This window comes from Schistocerca piceifrons, chromosome 1 (genome assembly GCF_021461385.2).
Source record: "Schistocerca piceifrons isolate TAMUIC-IGC-003096 chromosome 1, iqSchPice1.1, whole genome shotgun sequence".
NCBI lineage: Eukaryota > Metazoa > Arthropoda > Insecta > Orthoptera > Acrididae > Schistocerca > Schistocerca piceifrons.
In genome coordinates, this window is record NC_060138.1 from 53989334 (window position 1) to 54013183 (window position 23850).

The 23850-nt window shown below is 41.2% G+C and overlaps 1 protein-coding gene across 3 annotated transcripts in view; it reads left to right on the forward strand.

The window, feature by feature from the left end:
* Positions 1-23850, forward strand: part of LOC124801555 (nectin-4-like) — a 468485-nt gene that overhangs the window by 394509 nt on the left and 50126 nt on the right. For all 3 annotated transcript variants that reach the window (XM_047263083.1, XM_047263082.1, XM_047263085.1), the window contains exon 5: positions 9630-9819. In XM_047263083.1, coding sequence (XP_047119039.1) covers positions 9630-9819 — 190 coding nt within the window. The remainder of the gene's footprint in view (positions 1-9629; positions 9820-23850) is intronic.

The following is a 23850-nucleotide window of genomic DNA, read 5'->3' on the forward strand; positions in this document are numbered from 1 at the left end:
ACTTGCAACGTTTTGTGTCATTCCGCCATCTGATCCGAGGCTAGAAGCTGCAGAAACAGGACATTATTAGGCCACGTGCAAGCTGCCATTAACACCGCAAGACAAACTGTTGCGTATGGAGTTGTGGCGTGACCAGGAATCATTGACTGCTGGTGAATGGCGTCGTATCTTGTCCAGCGATTAATCAGAGTCCTGCACAATCCTAGGAGAATACTTTAATCGAGTATGGGGATGACCTTTTAAGAGGCCACATTATTGTAAGGTTTTCGAAATGCACAGTGATGGTACTCCTGTCGTTATGGTGTGGAAAGACATCGAGTATGACTTCAGACCATGGCTGGTGGTGACTGAGGGAATTCTAAGGACACAATAACATGTTGCGGACATCCAGACCCCTCATGGTGCCATGTTTCAGCTCGACAATGCACTTCCACACATGTCATGTGTCTCTGTGAAGTTTCCGCTTGATATTGAGCTACTCCCATTGCCAGCAAGAACCACAGAAATTTCCCAGATACAACATTTGTGGGACCAGCTCTGACTTCACATACGTCCCATTGCAAGTATCGAGGATATCAAAGACCAGTTACAACTGGTGCGGGTCAGCTTTCTCAGGAGAATATACAGAAGTTTTATGAATGAATCAGTGTTTCCACGGACGTCTGTGGAGATGCAACGCTATATTGATATCTGGATTCATACTGCCAATTTATTTGTGAATTTGGCTCGATATCGTATTCACTCAAATAACATCACGTGTCCTCCCAACCAGTAGACTTTCACATGGGTTATTCCTGGCCGTCAGGGCGCTTCACTTCGTTTGTCATGTTGTGTATTACACAAAACTCTTCGTTAGTGGACAGTCACAGGGTTATTTGGTAAGCGTGATAGCGTTACGGAGATGTTTAGCAAACTCAACTGGCAGACTCTGCAAGAGAGGCGCTCTGCATCGCGGTGTATCTTGCTGTCCAGGTTTCGAGAGGGTGCGTTTCTGGATGAGGTATCGAATATGTTGCTTCCCCTACCTATACCTCCCGAGGAGATCACGAATGTAAAATTAGAGAGATTCGATCGCGCACGGAGGCTTTCCGGCAACCGTTCTTCCCGCGAACCATATGCGACTGAAGCAGGAAAGGAATGACAGTGGCACTTAAAGTGCCCTCCGCCACACACCGTTGGGTGGCTTGCGGAGTGTAGATGTAGATGTAGATGTAGATTCTTTACTAGTAATGTTTCGCATGGCAGCCACTAACCTCATTTTCGCGATGAATTACTCGATGAGTATTCCACTGCACAGCAATAGGAGTGTTTCATCGTAAATTGTTTATCTCTATTTCGATGTTTCGTATGTATTCATTACTAAGTCATGGAAACAGAGTACAGCCTAAAAATTTTATTACTCTCTGTACTCTATACATTCGTTTATTTATTTAACGTTGTTATTTATTTCTGCTACATGTTGGTTGTTAACCCGAAAGCATCAGCGTGATATAGATTACTGGTTTCGAGCACAATTCTTTCAGTTTATCACTAATAGCATAATTCAGCAACCGTAGCCGAAACGAACTGTGTTCTTCCGAGTTTCTCCCATACAAACGAGAAAACTAAAGTTATTGTCAAGGCTATTTTTCCTTTGTCTTGACATGGTTCTATTAACAAATTCCAGGCTAGCGTTTGGAGTAAACTTAGTGACGAAATTGTAGGAGACAAGAAATTGTATTGTTAACACCCTCATTTCCATAAACGAAAACTAAATTATCTACAGATGCGAGAATGCATTATAAACCTCTAGATGTATGGGGGGACACAATTAGAGAAACAGAGTAAAATGACTTTCGCAGTTAAAGAAAGTAAACAACAATTGGATCATACAAGAATATCAACGTTTGCACGCAATTACATTAAAATCTGAAAGCGTATATCATATTCGACAGTCTACAGTAGAATACATTAGACATAATTTACGAGTCAAACAAGACTCTAACATGTTCTTCAACAAAAGTCATGGAAACCACTAACAGAAACTCATTCTGTTTGATTACACCTCATAATGAAATATGACGAACAACGTTTGCTCTCTCTTCTTGTACCTCACTTTTCAATTTATCGTTAATTAATTAGTGCAGAACCAGTCAGCTGCAATAACACCCAAATTGGATGGACAACAATAATATTTATGACACGTAGGAATTAAAGTGACAAAATTATAGAAACGAGAGAGTAGAGTTATATGCACATAATAATTGAAATTATATAATTTTCAAATACTTCAGGTAAAAATAGTTACTCAGTTTTATAATTCGCATTTTCCATGATAACCATGCTCTTTCCCGGTTGAAGAAAATTTTGTAAAACTTAATGGGCTTCACGTATATCAATAAATAATAAATTATGTTTCACATAGATTTAACGAATGATTATTTTAATAGCTTTGAAGTTATCATGCTGACATTGTCGTCTCTGATATGATGGGTCCATCATAATGGCTTATACCTCAATACTATTACATCAGGTACGGGATGATCAGTTATTAGATAGTTAACATGGCCTACACGACAGGAGAAACAGTTAGGGACGGTTGTGCATGGAGCTGAATCATTTTTACAGAAACATTGTGGATTGGAGGTAAGTAGGTCTGAATGTGGGTCGACAATGAGCCATGTTGACAGGGGGGATAAAATGAAGAGGAAAAGAAAGGAAAGCAAAGAAAGAAACAGATTTACAGATGTGGAGAAAGATTGTGGGTGGTGGTAGGCTAGACCTGAGAAAAAAGATTTTTCCGTCGACTTTAGAGGTCTAGGAGTGGGCGCCCACTGAAAATTTAAAGAGTCAGTTGCAGTAAAATCTTTCGATATTGTACCAAAGGCGTAGCACAGCGAGGTGCACGTGATGAACTGGTTATAGATTAATATACAACAGGCTGAGAATATGCTCAATGTGATTTGAATAATTTGGAGGGAGTGATAGATTTTGTGAAAGCAAAGTTTATGTGGCTTTTCCACAATCGAGGGTGGATAATCCATCGGTTTTTCCCTATTTATGTACTTTTCACCGTCGACAATACGATGAGGAAGACGGGAGGCGGGGCGCGCTTGCTGCAAAATCCAAGTTATCTTTTTCCTGTGTTTTCACGGAACAATAATAAATATATAGTGTGTTTCGAAATTCAATGCTCAGCGAAATATATTTCGTTAGGTAACAAGGTGTTGGCAACACGTACTGAGAGCACTAAACATGCATAAGAACGTCTTTGGTGAAGGAGATGAACAAAGAGTGCTTCTTCTAACTTCTTCACAAAAAATATAGTTACGATCGTACTGACATACTGAACAGCGTGCGGTGCTGTAGTGCCTCATTGATGGGTCGCAGTATATGACGTGGAACGCTACACATGGCGTGCAAGCTTGCTGGAGCTCATCCAATTAGAATTCATTGGCTATAAATAAATGAGAATCGATGTGAATTATAGCCCTATAGGCTCAGTAGCTCAATTACTTGTAATAATTCTTGCAGAAGCCACAAATATGCCAAACAAGCCACAATGTAGGCCCTGGTACGCAGATAAAGGTTTCGCGCCGATGTTTATTCAGCTTTTTTTAAATTTTATTGTTACAGTGATATGAACATTAAAGGACTGAAACACATTTAACGTTATGCTGTTCTCAGTCACACCCAATGAACTGAATAATCTGTACAACCCAATTGCACGTTTTGCTTCATGTTTCTTAACAAAATATATCAGTTCATGCCTCTGTCATCATATCTGTCAGTTTGACCACAGAATTTTTGAACAACCTACATAATGCTTCGATAGAGACAGAAACTATAATATTAATCATCAACTGATACTGATTAAATGTTTATTTATCTTGAAATCTGTAATGACAATTGGTGAGAGCCATGAAATGAGATGTAGGTGGGAGGAGGCGTGTAGGACCCCAGTTGTGTAGCAAAATGGTGAGTGTGAGCCTTGGTTGGCCGTGGAAGATTAAGGTATGTTACATCTCAGATTGCAGACAGACATCAGGATTGATTGCGTCATCTGGGTGTGGAATGGGTCTTAACGTCCATTGAGAATGTACGTGGAGCGTTTGGTGATGTGTACATGGTGGGATGTGGCGAAGCAGGTGCACCAGTAGGCCTGGATTCCAGGAGTTCGAAGATACATCGTGCATTGAATTTTGAACAAGATTTAGAACAGCTGTAGGTATTAGAGAAGTTGTAAATCCACCAACTGTTATAGGTACATGTATAAGAACATTGTAGTTGCAACTTGTAATAGCTTAATAGAAAAAATATTAACTTATTATTACTATCCCCAGTTTTTCAATATATTTAATCTTTCCAGTAACTGATGATCGTTCATCTAGTTTGGTTTTCACGCTCCATTTGTCCTTACCTGTCCATAAATCCATCTCCAAATGTCCATCAAAGTTGCAGCCTTTTCATTGAAACTTCCTGCAGATTAAAACTATGCACAAGATCAGGACACTGCACTGTGATTTCTCCCCTTCGCACGGAAGTGCTGTGCTGACTCAGTGCTCTACTTCTGCCAGTACCTAATCTTCCACGTTGCAGACTCCACACTACTCCTGCATATCTTAAGTGACTACTGTTCCTGGAAGGAAGTATATTCTAGAAACAAGGCTTAGGTAAAATCAGGGGGATAGTTTATAGAATTCGTTGTCAAACTGCAGCAACATGTGCAGTAGGGATACTCACGTACTCGTGTCTTTATATTTTCAAGAGTTTTCTCAACATACACTACTGGCCATTAAAATTGCTACACCACGAATATGATGTGCTACAGACGCGAAATTTAACCGGCAGGAAGATGATGCTGTGATATACAAATGATTGAGTTTTCTGAGCATTCACACAAGGTTGGCGCCGGTGGCGACACCTACAACGTGCTGACATGAGGGAAGTTTCCAACCGATTTCTCATACACAAACAGCAGTTGACTGGCGTTGCCTGGTGAAACGTTGTCGTGATGCCTCGTGTAAGGGGGATGAATGCGTACCGTCACGTTTCGGACTTTGATGAATGTCGGATTGTAGCCTATCGCGAGTGCGGTTTTTCATATCGCAACATAGCTGCTCGCGTTGGTCTAGATCCAATGACTGTTTGCAGAATATGGATTAGATAGGTTCAGGAGGGTAATACGGAACGCCGTGCTCGATCGCAATGGCCTCCTATCACTAGCAGTCGAGATAACAGGCATCTTATCCGCATGGCTGTCACGGATCGTGCAGCCACGTCGCGATCTATGAGTCAACAGATGGGGACGTTTGTAAGACAACCATCAGCTCGAGCAGTTAGATGACGTTTGCAGCAACATGGACTATCAGCTCGGAGACCATGACTGCGGTTACCCTTCACGCTGCATCATACACAGGAGCGCCTGTGATAGTGTACTCCACGACGAACTTTGTTGTTGTTGTTATGGTCTTCAGTCCTGAGACTGGTTAGATGCAGCTCTCCATGCTACTCTATCCTGTGAAAGCTTCTTCATCTCCTAGCACTTACTGCAGCCTACATCCTTCTGAATCTGCTTAGTGTATTCATCTCTTCCTCTACGATTTTTACCCTCCACGCTGCCCTCCAATACTAAATTGGTAATCCCTCGATGTCTGAGAGCATGTCCTACCAACCGGTCCCTCCTTCTAGTCAAGTTGTGCCACAAGCTCCTCTTCTCCCCAATTCTATTCAATACCTCCTCATTAGTTATGTGATCTACCCATCCGATCTTCAGCATTCCTCTGTAGCACCATATTTCGAAAGCTTCTTTTCTCTTCTTGGCTAAACTATTTATCGTCCACGTTCCACTTCCATACATGGCTACACTCCATACATATACTTTCAGAAACGACGTTCTGACATTTAAATCTTTACTCGATGTTAACAAATTATTCTTCTTCAGAAACGATTTCCTTGCCATTGCCATTCTACATTTTATGTCCACTCTACTTCGACAATCATCAGTTATTTTCTCCCCAAATAGCAAAACTCCTTTACTACTTTAAGTGTCTCATTTCCTAATCTAATTCCCTCAGAATCACCCAATTTAATTAGACTACATTCCATTATCCTCGATTTGCTTTTGTTGATGTTCATCTTATACCCTCCTTAAGAAGACACTGTCCATTGCGTTCAGCTGCTGTTCCAAGTCCTTTGCTGTGTCTGACAGATTTACAATGTCATCGGCGAACCTCAAAGTTTTTATTTCTTCTCCATGTAGTTTAATACCTACTCCGAACTTTTCTTTTGTTTCATTTATTGCTTGCTCAATATACAGATTGAATAACATCGGGGATAGGCTACAAACCTGTCTCACTCCCTTCGCAACCACTGCTTCCCTTTCATACCCCACGACTCTTATAACTGCCATTCGCTTTCTGTACAAATTGTAAATAGCCTTTCGCTCCCTGTATTTTGCACCTGCCATCTTCAGAATTTGAAGTAGAGTATTCCAATCAACATTTTCAGAAGCTTTCTCTAAGTCTACAAATGCTAGATACGTAGGTTTGCCTTTCCTTAATGTTTCTTCTAAGATAAGTCGTAGGGTCAGTATTGCCTCACGTGTTCCAACATTTCTACGGAATCCAAACATTCGTCTGTAAAGAATTCACGTTAGTATTTTGCAGCTGTGTCTTGTTAAGTGAAAGTTCGGTATATTTCACATCTGTCAACGCCTACTTTCTTTGGGATTGGAATTATTATATTCTTCTTGATGTCGCAGCGTATTTCGCCTGTCTCATACATCTTGCTCACCAGATGGTAGAGTTTTGTCAGGACTGGCTCTCACGACGCTGTCAGTAGATCTAATGGAATGTTGTCTACTCCAGGGGCCTTGTTTCGACTCTGGTCCTTCAGTACTCTGTCAACTCTTCATGCAGTATCGTATTCCCCCTCTCATCTTCATCTACATCCTCTTCCATTTCCATAATGTTGTCCTCAAGTACATCGCCGTTGGATAGACCCTCCATATACTCCTTCCACCTTCCTGCTTTCCCTTCTTAGCTTAGAACTGGGTTTCCATCGAAGCTCTTGATATTCATGCGAGTGGTTCTCCTTCCTCCAAAGGTCTCTCTCTTATTTTCCTGTTGGCAGTATCTTTCTTTCCCCTAGTGAGATAAGCCTCTGCATCCTTACATTTGTCCTCTAGCCATCCCTGCTTAGCCATTTTGCACTTCCTGTCGATATCATTTTTGAGACGTTTGTATTACTTTTTGCTTATTTCATTTACTGCATTTTTATATTTTCTACTTTCATCACTTAAATTCAATATTTCTTCTGTTACCCGAGGGTTTGTACTAGCCCTCGTCTTTTTACCTATTTGATCCTCTGCTGCCTTCACTATTTCATCCCTCAAAGCTACCCATTCTTCTTCTACTGTATTTCTTTCCCCCATTCCTGTCAATTGTTCCCTTACGCTCTTCCTGAAACTCTGTACAACCTCTGGTTCTTTCAGGTTATCCAAGTCCCATCTCCTTAAATTACCACCTTTTTTCAGTTTCTTCAGTCTTAGTCTACAGTTCAAAACCAATAGATTGTGGTCAGAGTCCACATCTGCCCCTGGAAATGTATTACAATTTAAAACCTTGTTCCTAAATCTCTATCTTACCATTATATAATCTATGTGACACACTTTAGTATCTCCAGAGATATTCCATGTATACAACCATCTTTCATGATTCTTGAACCTAGTGTTAGCTATGATTAAGTTACGCTCTGAGCAAAATTCTACCATGCGGCTGCCTCTTACTTTTCTTAGCCCCAATAAATATTCACCTACTATGTTTCCTTCTCTCCCTTCTCCTACTCTAGAATTCCAGTCACCCGTGACTATTAAATTTTCGTCTCCCTTCTCTACCTGAATAATTTCCTTTGTCTCCTCATACATATCATCAATTTCTTCATCATCTGCAGAGCTAGTTTGCATACGAACTTGTAATACTGTAGTAGACGTGGGATTCGTGTCTATCTTGGCCACAATAATGCGTTCACTCTACTGTTTGTAGTAGCTTACCGGTACACCTATTTTTTATTCATTGATAAACCTACTCCTGCATTACCCCTATTGGTTTTGTATTGATTACTCTGACCAAAAGTCTTGTTCTTCCTGCAACCGAACTTCACTAATTCCCACTATATCTAACTTTAACCTATCCATTTCGCTTTTTAAATTTTCTAACCTACCTGCCCGATTAAGGGATCTGACATTCCACGCTCCATAGAAGGCCAGTTCTCTTTCTCCTGATAACGACGTCCTCTTGAGTAGTCCCCGCCCGGAGATCCTTATGGGGGACTATTTTACCTCAGGAATATTTTACCGAAGAGCACGCCATCATCATTTAATCATACAGTAAAGCTGCATGCCCTCGGGAAAAATTACGGCTGTAGTTTCCCCTTGCTTTCAGCCGTTCTCAGTACCAGAACAGCAAGGCCATTTTCGTTAGTGTTACAAGGCCATATTAGTCAATCATCCAGACTGTTGCCCCTGCAACTACTGAAAAGTCTGCTGCCCTCTTCAGGAAATACACCTTTGTCTGGTCGCTCAACAGATACCCCTCTATTGTGGTTGCACCTACGGTACGTCTATCTGTATCGTTGATGCATGTAAGCCTCCACATCAACGGCAAGGTCCATGGTTCATGGGGGGTGTACGAATGGCAAAACGTCATTTTTACGGATGTATCCAGATTCTGCTTACAGCATCATGATGGTCGCATCCTTGTTTGGCGACATCGGAGTGGACGCACATTGGAAGCGTGTATTCATCATCGTCATACTGGCGAAGCACCCGGCGTGATGGTAAGGGGTGCCATTGGTTACACGTCTCGGTCACCTCTTGTTCGCAATGACGGCACTTTGAAGAGTGTACGTTACATTTCAGATGTGTTAGGATCCGTGGCTCTACCCTTCATTCGACCCCTGCGAAACCGTACATTTCTGAAGGATAATGCACTACTGCATGTTGCAGGTCCTGTACGGGTCTTTCTGGATACAGAATATGTTCGGCTGCTGCCCTGGCCAGCACACTCTCCAGATCTCTCACCAACTGAAAACGTCTGGTCAGTGGTGGCCGAGCAACTGGCTCGTCACAATACATCAGTACCTACACTTTATGAACTGTGGTATCGTGTTGAAACTGCACGAGCAGCTATACCTGTACACGCCATCCAAACTCTGTTCGACTTAATGCCCAGGCGTATAAATGCCGTTATTACGGCCAGAGGTGGTTGTTCTGGGTACTGATTTCTAAGGATCTAGGCACCCAAACTGCGTGAAAATGTAATCACAGTTCCAGTGAACACCCTTTATCATCTGCATTTCTTCTTGGTGTAGGAATTTTAATGTCCAGTACTGTATATTTCATGAATCATATTTGACAGGGTGCATCCCTGACGTAACTCCTTTGTAACTTAAAATCCAATAGAGTTAAAGTTTTTTTTTTCTTGTTATAGAGTTTTAATACAGATATTGAATCGCTTTTATTGTGACATTATTAATATCAGATAACCTTAAAGCCTACCTGAAACTGCATCTTACGATATATTTGAATCGCAAATAGATAGTTGCTATCCACAGAGGACGCCCTTTGATGGCCGTTTTGTGTCCGCCAGTTCCCCGGGTTGAGATAGTGGACGAGCGGGGCGACCCGGCGGTGCAGGACCGCTTCTACAAGGAGGGCAGCACCATCGAGCTGAAGTGCGTGGTGAGCCAGGCGCCGGCGGCGCAGCAGCAGGCGGGCTACATCACCTGGCGTCACGGCGCGCGCCTCCTCAACTACGACACGTCCCGCGGCGGCATCAGGTGAGCAGCGGCGTCGCCGGCGCAGTGAGCGTGAGCGCCGCATTAGCCGACCACGGAGCGCTCCAGTGTGCGCGTCAGAGAGCAGATCATAAGCTTCACACACACTCCGCACGGCGAGAGACGAGTTCTGACAGCTGAAATGCACTTGGCGCACGTGCTTCGCGCCCCCACGACTGGCCATTCGGATCGTGAGATTTTGTTCATGCTAACGTGACGACGTCCCAGTGTTGCCGCACTGCTGGGTGGTGCTGAGTGCTTCGTTCAAGTTTGAGTGTGTATGTTTGAATCCCATTAATTCTCTGAGTTTATTGCTACGCTGAAATCTCAAGCACGCGAATTTATATACAGACTGCGTGTTTACTTTGTAAATGAAAGGGACAATGCGGGGCCTCTTGATACAAGTGAATAAAGTGATTCACAGGGTGGCTTCATCACAACTGTGAGTGTGCCAACGGGTAATAGAGGAGGGAGGAGGAGGAGGAGATTAGTGTTTAACGTCCCGTCGACAACGAGGTCATTAGAGACGGAGCGAAAGCTCGGGTAAGGGAAGGATGGGGAAGGAAATCGGCCGTGCCCTTTCAAAGGAACCATCCCGGCATTTGCCTGAAGCGATTTAGGGAAATCACGGAAAACCTAAATCAGGATGGCCGGAGATGGGATTGAACCGTCGTCCTCCCGAATGCGAGTCCAGTGTGCTAACCACTGCGCCACCTCGCTCGGTTAATAGAGGACGATTAGTTATTATTCGTGCCAGCTCTAGGAACGGTTTTGTGCCCAGTGCTATGATGATGTTTCAGATAAAAAAGTCTATTACCATTAGAAAATGAATCCAGATAAATTTAAAGACTTTTTCTTTACTTATTTGCTACCAAATGTCAGCTCTCGTAATTGTTTCATAATACACAATGTACCGTACTATGTTGTATAGTTAAATAAGCACCAACGGTTGCCACACGGAGAGACGAAACAGTGAACTGGTCGAAAACTATTAAAATGAATTTTTAACAGAATAGGCAAAAAGCAGAATTTCTGGAATCAGTGGAACACTACAAGCCACAGAAGATGCAGTATGTAAGAGAACCACATCCACGAAATCAAAGTGTTCCACAATAACATTTCCATTAGAATGCCGTTAAACTCGTCCAGGGCAACGGGCTTGCCGCAAAGGTTACACCGGTTCCCGTGAGATCACCGAAGTTAAGCGATGTTGGGCGTGGCCGGCACTTGGGTGGGTGACCGTCTAGCCGCCATGCACTGTTGCAATTTTTCGGGGTGTACTCAGCCTCGTGATGCCAATTGAGGAGCTACTACATCGATTATAGCGGCTTCGGTGAAGAATACCATCATTACGACCAGGAGAGCGGTGTGCTGACCCCACACCCCTCCTATCCGCATCGTCCTCTGAGGTTGACACGGCGGTCGGATGGTCACGGTAGGCCACTCGTGGCCTGAAGACGGAATGCTTAAACTTGTCCAGGCTTCGATAAAAGCAGATGCCACAGAGTAAAATAAATCATTTACAATGACAGACAGACTGGTGAATAAGGATGGCACATGAATGGCATCACTAAATTTACAGAGCCATATGTTGTAAGAAATTACCAGATCGAACGCAGAAAAAGGCGTAAGACAGTAATCCATACAAAATATTGAAATTTCTCTATCAGACGATGAGGACAGCAACAGCAAAGATGCATAAGTGTATGTAGTCGTTACGAGAGCTAATCGATCAGATGATGGTGGCCTTGGGTTTTATGTTTCTCACATGAAAAATAAAGGTAAGATGTATAGACTCGATATTTTATTCCTACACTGTTTGTGCATTATGCTGTACCATCTCAATGCCAAAGATTTTCTGTGTGTGTTTAAGGAGGCAAACACTGCTATAGTACTAGAAAAAAAGCATTGGATCAAGGAACAAATTTGACGCAGTAGAATACTGCCAACCAGAACGCTACAATGAATCGTGCAGCATTTTTAGTCTGAAGACCTGGCTGCTGTGTGTGTCGAAGGGTGTCACTTTCTCCCCATCCTGCCTTTGCTCTGGACTCACCCCACATGCATCACCTCAGAGAGACTCATTGTCGTCACCAGTCGATAACTGGTCCTTTGTTAATAATTTCCTCTTTACCTGAATAGAATCCCGCTGACGATGGAACTGCGGAGTGAGTCACCACTATATTATTCACTACATATTACTCACTAGCTGCCAGCAACTGGCCATCCGCATTGCCTCTAGCGCAACTCTGCATTCTTTCATTTTGAAACTGAACCAATAAGTTTTCAACATCAGATTTGTGCAAGTGCCGGCCGGGGTGGCCGAGCGGTTCTAGGCACTACAGTCTGGAACCGCGCGAAAGCTACAGTCGCAGGTTCGAATCTGCCTCAGGCATGATTGTGTGTGATGTCCTTAGGTTAGTTAGGTTTAAGTAGTTCTAAGTTCCAGGGGACTGATTACCTCAGCAATTAAGTCTCATAGTACTCAGAGCTATTTGAACCATTTGTGCAAGTAGTGGAAAAGGTTTCCTGTTAATTGTAGAACCATTGGGCTTGGTCTGTGAGACTTACTAGTTTTTGTTTCACTGGATTTATATTCTTCTAGTTCCCAATTTGACTCGAGCACTCTGATAGCTTCCTAAAACATCGGAGAGAAACCATTCACGTCGTGATTGGCGTTTTGCTTCGTTAGTCACTGTTTGACAGTCTTCCAGGAATCGCGCAGTTCTGTCAGAGCGATAACTTTTTTATTTTGGTCATCATCATCATCAGTTATCTGCTATATTAGCAGTTCCTTTGCCTCTCCATTTTCTGCGATCCATTGCTTCCTTCTTAAGGCTGCTGTATGTTGTACCGTACAACATGTTACTCAGTATCTGGAATCTCATCCTTCCTCGCTTCCTTTTTCCCTTCTACATAAACTTCTAAAACTGTTTTATCACTCCGTCATTCTTTCTTAATATATGCCCAATACAATTTCTTTTTCTTCCCTTTATTATATCTAGTAACTGTCTTTTCTGTGTTTTACTCTGTCCATCTAACTTATTCTTTCCATCCTCCGCCATGTCCAGATCTCAAAAGCCTCCTGCCTTTCTCTGTCTTTCTTCCTCACAGTCCATGTTTCAGCGCCATATAGAACAACACTCCACACAAGACATTTTATGAGTCTCTTCCTGAGTTCTCTGTCCAGACCGCAGCAGAAAATTCTCCTTTTCTTATAAAACGCCTCTTTTGCCATTGCTATCCTTGTTTTAATTTCTGTGGTGCACTTCCAGTCGGTGTCTATCCTGCTTCCTAGATACTTAAAAGTTTGCATCTGTTCTTTGTATTTCTCCATTCAGCATAATTTTTATTTGCTTATTTCCTCCTAGTGCCACTACTTATGTTTATGTGTGTTAATTTTCATTCCATATTTTTTCTGTTAGTGTCAATGGTGTCCACCAAATCCTGTAATTCTTTTTCCCCTGTAGCTAGAAGCACCTCAAACATCCTACTCTTCTTCCTCCAATTTCTACGCATTTATTATTTAATGAGCATTGGTCAATCATATTTTCCTAGTAGAGGTTGAAAAGAGTAGGTGACAGACAACATCCTTGTATTACTCCTTTTCCTAGTCCGGTCCAGTTTGTACTTTCTCCTATCACTTTAATTGAAACTTTTTGATTAAGATATAATGAGTTTACAAGTCTTCTGGTTTTCCATTCCACTCTATTTTCCCTCATTATAGTCGCCAGCTTGTCCCAAGGGAGACAATGTTGTTATGCATCGTGTAGACAGAATAAAAGGGTCTGGAAGAAATCTGACACTAGACAATTTGTTTATTTGTTATTAAATCGTCTAAGCAGTACTTAAAATAACAATGTTACTATTGTTGGTAGATTAAAAAAATAAGCCTGAAATTCCAGTTGTCTATTTATTGGAAAAATTCTAAATAAGAGTACTCAAGTATGGTTGAAATTCAGGAAGATATCACATTACTTTTGTATGTACCAAAATGAAATACATCAGTACTACTTATTTGATCAATGCAGTGTGATGATGAAACTGGTCTGTGAGGGCGGCGAAAAGCAAGTATAACAAAGTACTACAACAAATCAAAGGATGGCGTAAATGTCGTTGATGCTATGTATGGTGAACACACTGTGGGTAGATGGACAAAACAGTGGCCTCTCTCTCTTTTTTCAGCTGAACATTGCTGCTCCCAATGGCTACATTGCATTCAAAGCGAGCAAAAGCGTTGCAGTTACAAAGAATACCTTAGAACCCTAGAAAACTGTCTCATTACCACATATGTGACAATGAGTGCAACCCAGCAAAGCCTCCCACGCCGAATACACAGCCTTGTGTGTAACCTCTCCAGCACCCAAGAACAAAGAATAGTTTAAGATCCATAGAAAATGGAGGTTACTACAAAGGTAAGGACAGCAAAACTAGAAAGTTTGCAAGATTTACAACATGGTGTTATGCTTTACATATTCTGAATGATTTGCCATGGTGTTTTGAAAAATGATAATTTTTAGAGGATGATATCTCACAAACTATTCATAATAGTCCCAATTTTTATTTATGTCACAATAAATCAACGTTTCTGCCTATTAGTTGTACAATTCACCCTCATTTATATTCGAATTTCAATCAAATTTACTTGTATTTCCAGTTTACTTACATTTTGTTTTACAAAGGAGTATGTTTCTTCGTTTTTTCTCTGCAATTATTATATAATTCAGAAAGTTAAAATGACGTCACTGTAGCATCTAGTACTACCTGAACACAATAAAAATTCGTCATTTGATGTAAATATACCGTTTATCACTTGCTATCAGTGTTTTGTGTATTGGGTCCCACAAACACAGCCCAATCATTCTTGAAACAACTTTAGCACGACTGTTCTAGCGTTATTACAACTATAACCTGCTTCAGTGCTAAATAAGAATGCAGTCTTTCTCCCACACAGTTGAATCCATATGTCGAAGTAGCAATTATGGAAATAAAGAATGTTAGTGGTTGATTGTAAGTAATAAAGAATTATAGCACTTACTGAAAGGAATAAACAGTTTACTCAGCAAATAACAAGAATTGAGAATAAACTAGTGAAAGACAATAGTCATATAGAGTAGCTGAAATGAGGCAAGTGCATAACTGCCAATCAAGATTGAAGTCCAAGAAGTAGATGAAATGAAATCGTTCTACTCCCTTTGATGCAAAATGACACATACCACTTGAAGCAAGGAGGACATAAAAAGAAGTCTAGCATGGGGAGGAAGGCATTTATGACCAAAAGTACTATTACTGTCTAATGAATTTTTCTGTATCATTGTCAGTATATGTAGTATTGCGATGTATCAATTTGTTTCCTTGCTTTATGGCACTTGCTCTTTTAATCCTAATTCCAGTTCCAAAGAAAGCAGATGGTGACAGTTGTGAATTTTACTGAACTACAGAACTGTCAGTTTAATAAGTCATGGTTGAAAAATAGTAGCATAAATTACTTAAAGAGAAATGGAAAAACTGAACCTCAGAAAAGATCAGTTCGTTTATGGAGAAATGTAGGAATATTCAAACTAATAATGCTTCTTCTACAGCTCTTAGAAGACAGGTTATGTAAAGGCAAGTGTATGTTTATAGCATTTATAGACTTACAGAAAACCTTTGAAAACGTTGAGTGGAAAGCACTCTTTGTAATTCTGAAGGTATCATGAGCAAAATATAGTGGTCGCAAGGCTGTTTACGACTTGCACAGGAACCAAACGCCAGTTATGCGATGAGGGGTATAAAAGGGAAGGAGCAGTTGAGAAGGGACACAGGCTCGGTTGTTGCCTACCGCCAATATTATTCGATATGTACAATGAGCAAGCAATACAGGAAACAAAATAAAAAATTGTAGTACGAATTAAAGTTCAGGGAGAAGAAATGAAATCCTGGAGCTTTGCGATGACATCGCTATTCTGTGAGAAACAGCAAACGTTTTGGAAGAACAGTTGAATGGAATGGACACTGTCTCGAAACGAGGATATAAGATGAACATCATCAATGAAAAACAAGGGCAGTGGAATGTAGTCGAGTTAAATCAGTGTTACTAAGAGAATTAGATTAGGAAACGAGACACTTTAAATAGTAGATATGTTACATGGGCAAGAAAATGACTGATGATGACGAAACAAAGTGGATGTAAAATGTAGACTGGAAATCGCAATAAAAGCGATTATGAGGAAGAGAAATTTGTTAACATTAAATTTAGATTTAAGTGTTACGGAACCATTTCTGAAGGTATTTGATTATGTATGGAAGTGAAACGTGGACGACAATCTTTTCAGACAAGAAGAGAATATAAGCGTTTGAAAATTGGTGCTACAGAAGAAGGATGAAGATTAGATGAGTCAATCATGTAACTAATGAGAAGCTACTGATTAGAATTGGGGAGAACAGAAACAGGAAAGCGCAACTTCACTAAAAGAAGGGATTGATTGCTAAATCAGAGGATCGCTAATTTAGTATTGGAGGGAAGTGTGGAGGCGAAAGCTTTAGAGTTCAGCAAGGACATTCTAAACAATGTAGGTAGCAGTAGTTATTCGGAGATGAAGACGCTTGCATAGGGTAGTGTGGGGAGGGACTGAAGACCACAGCAACAACAATGGGATAACGTAGACCCGAAACATATCACACATTTGAGAAACTGTGCGTATCATTGTCAGTACTGACACATATAAATGATTCATGTAAAAGTAGTGGTTTCCGAATTGGTCTAATGCGGTTCTTTGGCTGCTACAAATGGCCTGCAGTTCGTGACTCTCAGGACGTACGGATCAACCCAGAAGTATCTTCCTTTCCTCTTATGAGTCTAGCAATAATGGCGAACTCTCTCTTCCTTTGACTTTCATTCTGTGCTCGACACATCGAGTGTAACATGAAGATGTTCTAGGGCTGAAAACAATAATCTCTCTCCTCCACGCTCGCGCTCATGAACCGCAGATTGTCGTTTCAGAGTAATGTCACTTCTGAAAATTTGTTGCCAAACAGCCGACAGTTAGTCACCGCTTTAGGTACCCAGCCAGTTCCTTTCCTTTTGAGTCGCTCCGCTTGCGGATGGGCGAGCTCGTCATTTCTTTTCGATTCTACTATGACCTACATAACCAATGTTTCCTTGACTGGCAAGGGTAAAGCCTCAGATATGCCCAACCGATTCGGCTCATATTTGGTAGCTCGCTTGGGTACAATCTAAAATGAAAGACTAAAATATTTTGGCTCGACAGCACTCGGTTTTATGAGACAATCACCCCTAAATTCCTGACGAGTAATCGACTAAAATTTGAAGAAATCGATAGGTAACTGAAAACTGAGCATTTTTCCCCGGCATATATGGAATCCACCAACGCATATTTTCCTAGAATCCGGGGAAAAAACAGACTGTCCATTGTTGTTGTTGTGGTCTTCAGTCCTGAGACTGGTTTGTTGCAGCTCTCCATGCTACTCGATCCTGTGCAAGCTTCTTCATCTCCCAGTACCTACTGCAGCCTACATCCTTCGGAATCTTCTTAGTGTATTCATCTCTTGGTCTCCCTCTATGATTTTCACCCTCCACGCTGCCCTCCAATACTAAATTGGTGATCCCTCGATGTCTCAGAACATGTCCTACCAACCGATCCCTCCTTCTAGTCAAGTTGTGCCACAAGCTCCTCTTCTCCCCAATTCTATACAATACTTCCTCATTAGTTATGTGTTCAACCCATCTAATCTTCATCATTCTTCAGTAGCACCAAATTTCGAAAGCTCCTATTCTCTTCTTGTATAAACTATTTATCGTCCACGTTTCACTTCCATACATGGCTACACTCCATACAAATACTTTCAGAAATGACTTACTGACATTTAAATCTATACTCGATGTTAACAAATCTTTCTTCTTCAGAAACGCCTTCCTTGCCATTGCCAGTCTACATTTTATATCCTCTCTACTTCGACCATCATCAGTAATTTTGCTCCCCAAATAGCAAAACTCCTTTACTACTTCAAGTGTCTCATTTCCTAATCTAATTCCCTCAGCATAACCCGATTTAATTCAGCTACATTCCATTATCCTCGTTTTGCTTTTGCTGATGTTCATCTTATACCCTCCTTTCAAGACACTGTCCATTCCGTTCAACTGCTCTTCCAAGTCCTTTGCTGTCTCTGACAGAATCGCAATGTCATCGGCGAACCTCAAAGTTTTTATTTCTTCTCCGTGGATTTTAATACCTACTCCGAACTTTTCTATTGTTTCCTTTATTGCTTGCTCAATATTTTTGCTCGTAGATATTGAATAACATCAGGGATAGGCTACAACCCTGTCTCACTCCCTTCCCAACCACTGCTTCCATTTCACACCCCTCGACTCTTATAACTGCCATCTGGTTTCTGTACTAATTGTCAATAGCCTTTCGCTCTCTGTATTTTACCCCTGCCACCTTTAGAATTTGAAAGAGAGTATTCCAGTCAACATTGTCAAAAGCTTTCTCTAAGTCTACAAATGATAGAAACGTAGGTTTGCCTATCCTTAATCTTTCTTCTAAGATAAGTCGTAGGATCAGAATTGCCTCACGTGTTCCAACATTTCTACGGAATCCAAATTGATTTTCCCCGAGGTCGGATTCTATCAGATTTTCCATTCGTCTGTAAAGAATTCCTGTTAGTATTTTGCAGCTGTGACTTATTAAACTGATAGTTCGGTAATTTGCGCACCTGTCAACACCTGCTTTCTTTGGGATTGGGATTATTATATTCTTCTTGAAGTCTGAGGGTATTTCGCCTGTCTCATACATGTTGTTCACCAGATGGTAGAGTTTAGCCATGACTGGCTCTCCGAACGCCGTCAGTAGTTCTAATGGAATGTTGTCTATTCCCGGGACCTTGTTTCGACTCAGGTTTTTCAGTGCTCTGTCAAACTCTTCACGCAGTATTGTATCTCCCATTTCGTCTTTATCTACATCCTCTTCTATTTCCATAATATTGTCCTCAAGTACATCGCCCTTGTATAGGCCCTCTATATACTTCCACCATTCTGCTTTCCCTTCTTTGCTTAGAACTGGGTTTCCATCAAAGCTCTTGATATTCATGCAAGTACTCTTCCTTTCGCCAAAGGTCTCTTTAATTTTCCTGTAGACAGTACCTATCCTAGCCCTAGTGAGATAAGCCTCTACATCCTTACATTTGTCCTCTAGCCATCCCTGCTTAGCCATTTTGCACTACCTGTCGATATCATTTTTCAGACGTTTGTATTCCTTTTTGCCTGCTTCATTTACTGCATTTTTTTACTTCCCCCTTTCATCATTTAAATTCAATATTTCATCTGTTACCCTAGGGTTTCTACTAGCCCTCGTCTTTTTACCTATTTGATCCTCTGCTGCCTTCACTATTTCATCCCTCAAAGCCGCCCATTCTTCTTCTACTGTATTTCTTTCCCCATTCCTGTCAATTTTTCCCTAATTCTCTCCCTGAAACTCTGAACAATCTTTGGTTCTTTTAGTTCATCCAGGTCCCATCTCCTTAAATTCCCACCTTTTTGCTGTTTCTTCAGTTTTAATCTACAGTTCATAACCAATAGATTGTGGTCAGAGTCCACACATGCCCCAGTAACTGTCTTACAATTTAAAACCTGGTTCCTAAATCTCTGTCTTACCATTACATTATCTATCTAATACCTTTTAGTGTCTCCACGGTTCTTCCATGCATACAACCTTCTTTCATGATTCTTGAACCAAGTGGTAGCCATGATTATGTTATGCTCTGCGCAAAATTCTACCAGATGGCTTCCTCTTTCATTTCTTAACCCCAATCGATATTCACCTACTATATTTCCTTCTCTCCCTTTTTCTATTCTCCAATTTCAGTCACCCATGACTATCAAATTTTCGTTTCCCTTCACTACCTGAATAATTTCTTTTATCTCATCATACATTTCATCAATTTCTTCGTCGTCTGCAGAGCTAGTTGGCATATAAACTTGTACTATTGTAGTAGGCGTGGGTTTCGTGTCTATCTTGGCCACAATAATGCGTTGACTATACTGTTTGTAGTAGCTTACCCGTACACCTATTTTTTTATTCATTATTAAACCTACTCCTGCACTACCTCTATTTGATTTTGTATTTATAACCCTGTATTCACCTGACCAAAAGTCTTGTTCCTCCTGCCACCGAACTTCACTAATTCCCACTAAATTTAACTGTAACCTATCCATTTCCCTTTTTAAATTTTCTAACCTACCTGTCCGATTAAGGGATCTGACATTCCACGCTCCGCTCCGTAGAACGCCAGTTTTCTTTCTCCTGATAACAACGCCCTCTTGAGTAGTCCTCGCCCGGAGATCCGAATGGGGGACTATTTTACCTCCGGAATATTTTACCCAAGAGGACGCCATCATCATTTAATCATACAGTAAAGCTGCAGGCCCTCAGGAAAAATTACGGCCGTAGTTTCCCCTTGCTTTCAGCCGTTCGCAGTACCAGAACAGCAAGGCCATTTGGGTTAGGGTTACAAGGCCTGATCAGTCAATCATCCAGACTGTTGCCCCTGTAACTACTGAAAAGGCTGCTGACCCTCTTCAGGAACCACACGTTTGTCTGACCTCTCAACAGATACCCTTCCGTTGTGGTTGCATCTACGGTACGGCTATCTGTATCGTTGAGGCACGAAAGCCTCCCCACCAACGGCAAGGTCAATTATGTACCCATAATGTAGCGTTATTTAACGAAAGCACATTTGTCACGTCGACGAATGTATCTAATTGGGAAAGAGAAAACCTGTAGTCACTCACAGATGAATTAAGTGTAGGCTTTTCTCATTTGTATTTTTTCCGGTTCGCAATAGATAACAATAGATGGGATAATAATGTAATTAAATCAGTCTGGAATAATTATAACGTAGGCAACTAAATTTCTCGGACGAGCTGGATTGTTGTTGTTGTTTGTTGTTGTTGTTGTGGTCTTCAGTCCTGAGACTGGTTTGATGCAGTTCTCCATGGTACTCTATCCTGTGCAAGCTTCTTCATCTCCCAGTACCTACTGCAACCTACATCCTTCTGAATCTGCTTAGTGTATTCATCTCTTGGTCTCCCTCTACGATTTTTACCCTCCACGCTGCCCTCCAATGCTAAATTTGTGATCTCTTGATACCTCAAAACTTGTCCTACCAACCGATCCCTTCTTCTAGTCAAGTTGTGCCACAAACTTCTCTTCTCCCCAATCCTATTAAATACCTCCTCATTAGTTACGTGATCTTCCCACCTTATCTTCAGCATTCTTCTGTTGCACCACATTTCGAAAGCTTCTATTCTCTTCTTGTCCTAACTGCTTATCGTCCATGTTTCACTTCCATACATGGCTACACTCCATACAAATACTTTCAGAAACGACTTCCTGGCACTTAAATCTATAGTCGATGTTAACAAATTTCTCTTCCTCAGAAACGATTTCCTTGCCATTGCCAGTCTACATTTTATATCCTCTCTACTTCGACCATCAACAGTTATTTTTCTCCCTATTAGCAAAACTCCTTTACCACTTTAAGTGTCTTATTTCCTAATCTAATCCCCTCAGCATCACCCGATTTAATTTGACTACATTCCATTATCCTCGTTTTGCTTTTGTTGACGTTCATCTTATATCCTCCTTCCAAGACACTGTCCATTCCGTTCAACTGCTCTTCCAAGTCCTTTGCTGTCTCTGACAAAATTACAAAGTCATCGGCGAACCACAAAGTTTTTACTTCTTCGCCATGAATTTTAATACCTACTCCGAATTTTTCTTTTGTTTCCTTTACTGCTTGCTCAATATACAGATTGAATAACATCGGGGAGAGACTACAACCCTGTCTCACTCCTTTCCCAACCACTGCTTCCCTTTCATGCCAGTCGACTCTTATAACTGCCATCTGGTTTCTGTACAGATTGTAAATAGCCTTTCGCTCCCTGTAATTTACCCCTGTCAACTTCAGAATTTGAAAGAGAGTATTCCAGTTAACGTTGTCCAAAGCTTTCTCTAAGTCTACAAATGGTAGAAACGTAGGTTTGCCTTTTCTTAATCTTTCTTCTAAGATAAGTCGTAAGGTTAGTATTGCCTCACGTGTTCCTACATTTCTACGGAATCCAAACTGATATTCCCCGAGGTCCGCTTCTACCTGTTTTTCCATTCGTCTGTAAAGAATTCGCGTTAGTATTTTGCAGCTGTGACTTATTAAACTGATAGTTCGGTAATATTCACATCTATCAACACCTGATTTCTTTGGGATTGGAATTATTATATTCTTCTTGAAGTCTGTGGCTATTTCGCCTGTCTCATACATCTTGCTCACCAGATGGTAGAGTTTTGTCAGGACTGGCTCTCCCAAGGCCATCAGTAGTTCTAATGGAATGTTGTCTACTCCCGGGGCCTTGTTTCGACTCAGGTTTTTCAGTGCTCTGTCAAACTCTGCACGCAGTATTGTATCTCCCATTTCATCTTCATCTACATCCTCTTCCATTTCCATAATATTGTCCTCAAGTACATCGCCCTCGTATAAACTCCCTATATACTCCTTCCACCTTTCTGCCTTCCCTTCTTTGCTTAGAACTGGGTTGCCTTCTGAGCTCTTGATATTCATGCAAGTGGTTCTCTTCTCTCCAAAGGTGTCTTTATTTTTCCTGTAGGCAGTATCTATCTTACCCCTAGTGAGACAAGCCTCTACATCCTTACATTTGTCCTCTAGCCATCCCTGCTTAGCCATTTTGCACTTCCTGTCGATCTCATTTTTAAGACGTTTGTATTCCTTTTCGCCTGCTTCAGTTACTGCATTTTTATATTTTCTCCTTCCATCAATTAAATTCAATATTTCTTCTGTTAACCAAGGATTTCTATTAGCCCTCTTCTTTTTACCTACTTGATCCTCTGCTGCCTTCACTACTTCATCCCTCAGAGCTACCCATCCTTCTTCTACTGTATTTCTTTCCCCCACTCCTGTCAATTGTTCCCTTAATCTCTCTCTGAAACTCTCTACAACCTCTGGTTCTTTCAGTTTATCCAGGTCCCATCTCCTTAAATTCCCACCTTTTTGCAGTTTCTTCAGTTTCAATCTGCAGTTCGTAACCAATAGATTGTGGTCAGGGTGCACATATGCCCCTGGAAATGTCTTACAATTTAAAACCTGGTTCCTAAATCTCTGTCTTACCATTATATAATCTATCTGATACCTTTTAGTATCTCCAAGATTCTTCCAGGTATACAATCTTCTTTTATGATTCTTGAACCAAGTATTAGCTATGATTAAGTTATGCTCTGCGCAAAATTCTACCAGGCGGCTTCCTCTTTCATTTCTTAGCCCCAATCCATATTCACCTACTATGTTTCCTTCTCTCCCTTTTCCTACTCTAGAATTCCAGTCACCCATGACTATTAAATTTTCGTCTCCCTTCACTACCTGAATAATTTCTTTTATCTCGTCATACATTTCATCTATTTCTTCATCATCTGCAGAGCTAGTTGGCATATAAACTTGTACTACTGTAGTAGGCATGGGCTTTGTGTCTATCTTGGATTAGTAAATAATTAATTTTTTAAGCCACATTGTATGAAAATCGTTCCCAGAAATACTGTTTGAAAGACAAATATTCTACACACATTGTAGCAATATGGGAGACAAACCAATCCTCGACGTAGTTGGTTAATGCTAATGTCGTGTGACTAGGGCCTCCTGTCGGGTAGATCGTTCGCAGGGTGCAAGTCTTCCGATTTGACGCCACGTCGGTGACTTGCGCGTCGATGGAGATGAAATGATGATGATTACGACAACACAACACCCAATCCCTGAGCGGAGAAAGTTTTCGACCCAGCCGGGAATCGAACCCAGGCCCTTAGGATTGACATTCTGTCGCTCTGACCACGCAGCTACCGGGGCCGGTCGATCAAGTTGGTGTTAAACATAAAGTAAGACATCCGTAAACGCGCAATATTCCACCACAGTGTCTGGAAAACTGTCATCTAATGTTTTCCGTACTTATAAGAAACTAATGATGTATTTAGTCCCCGA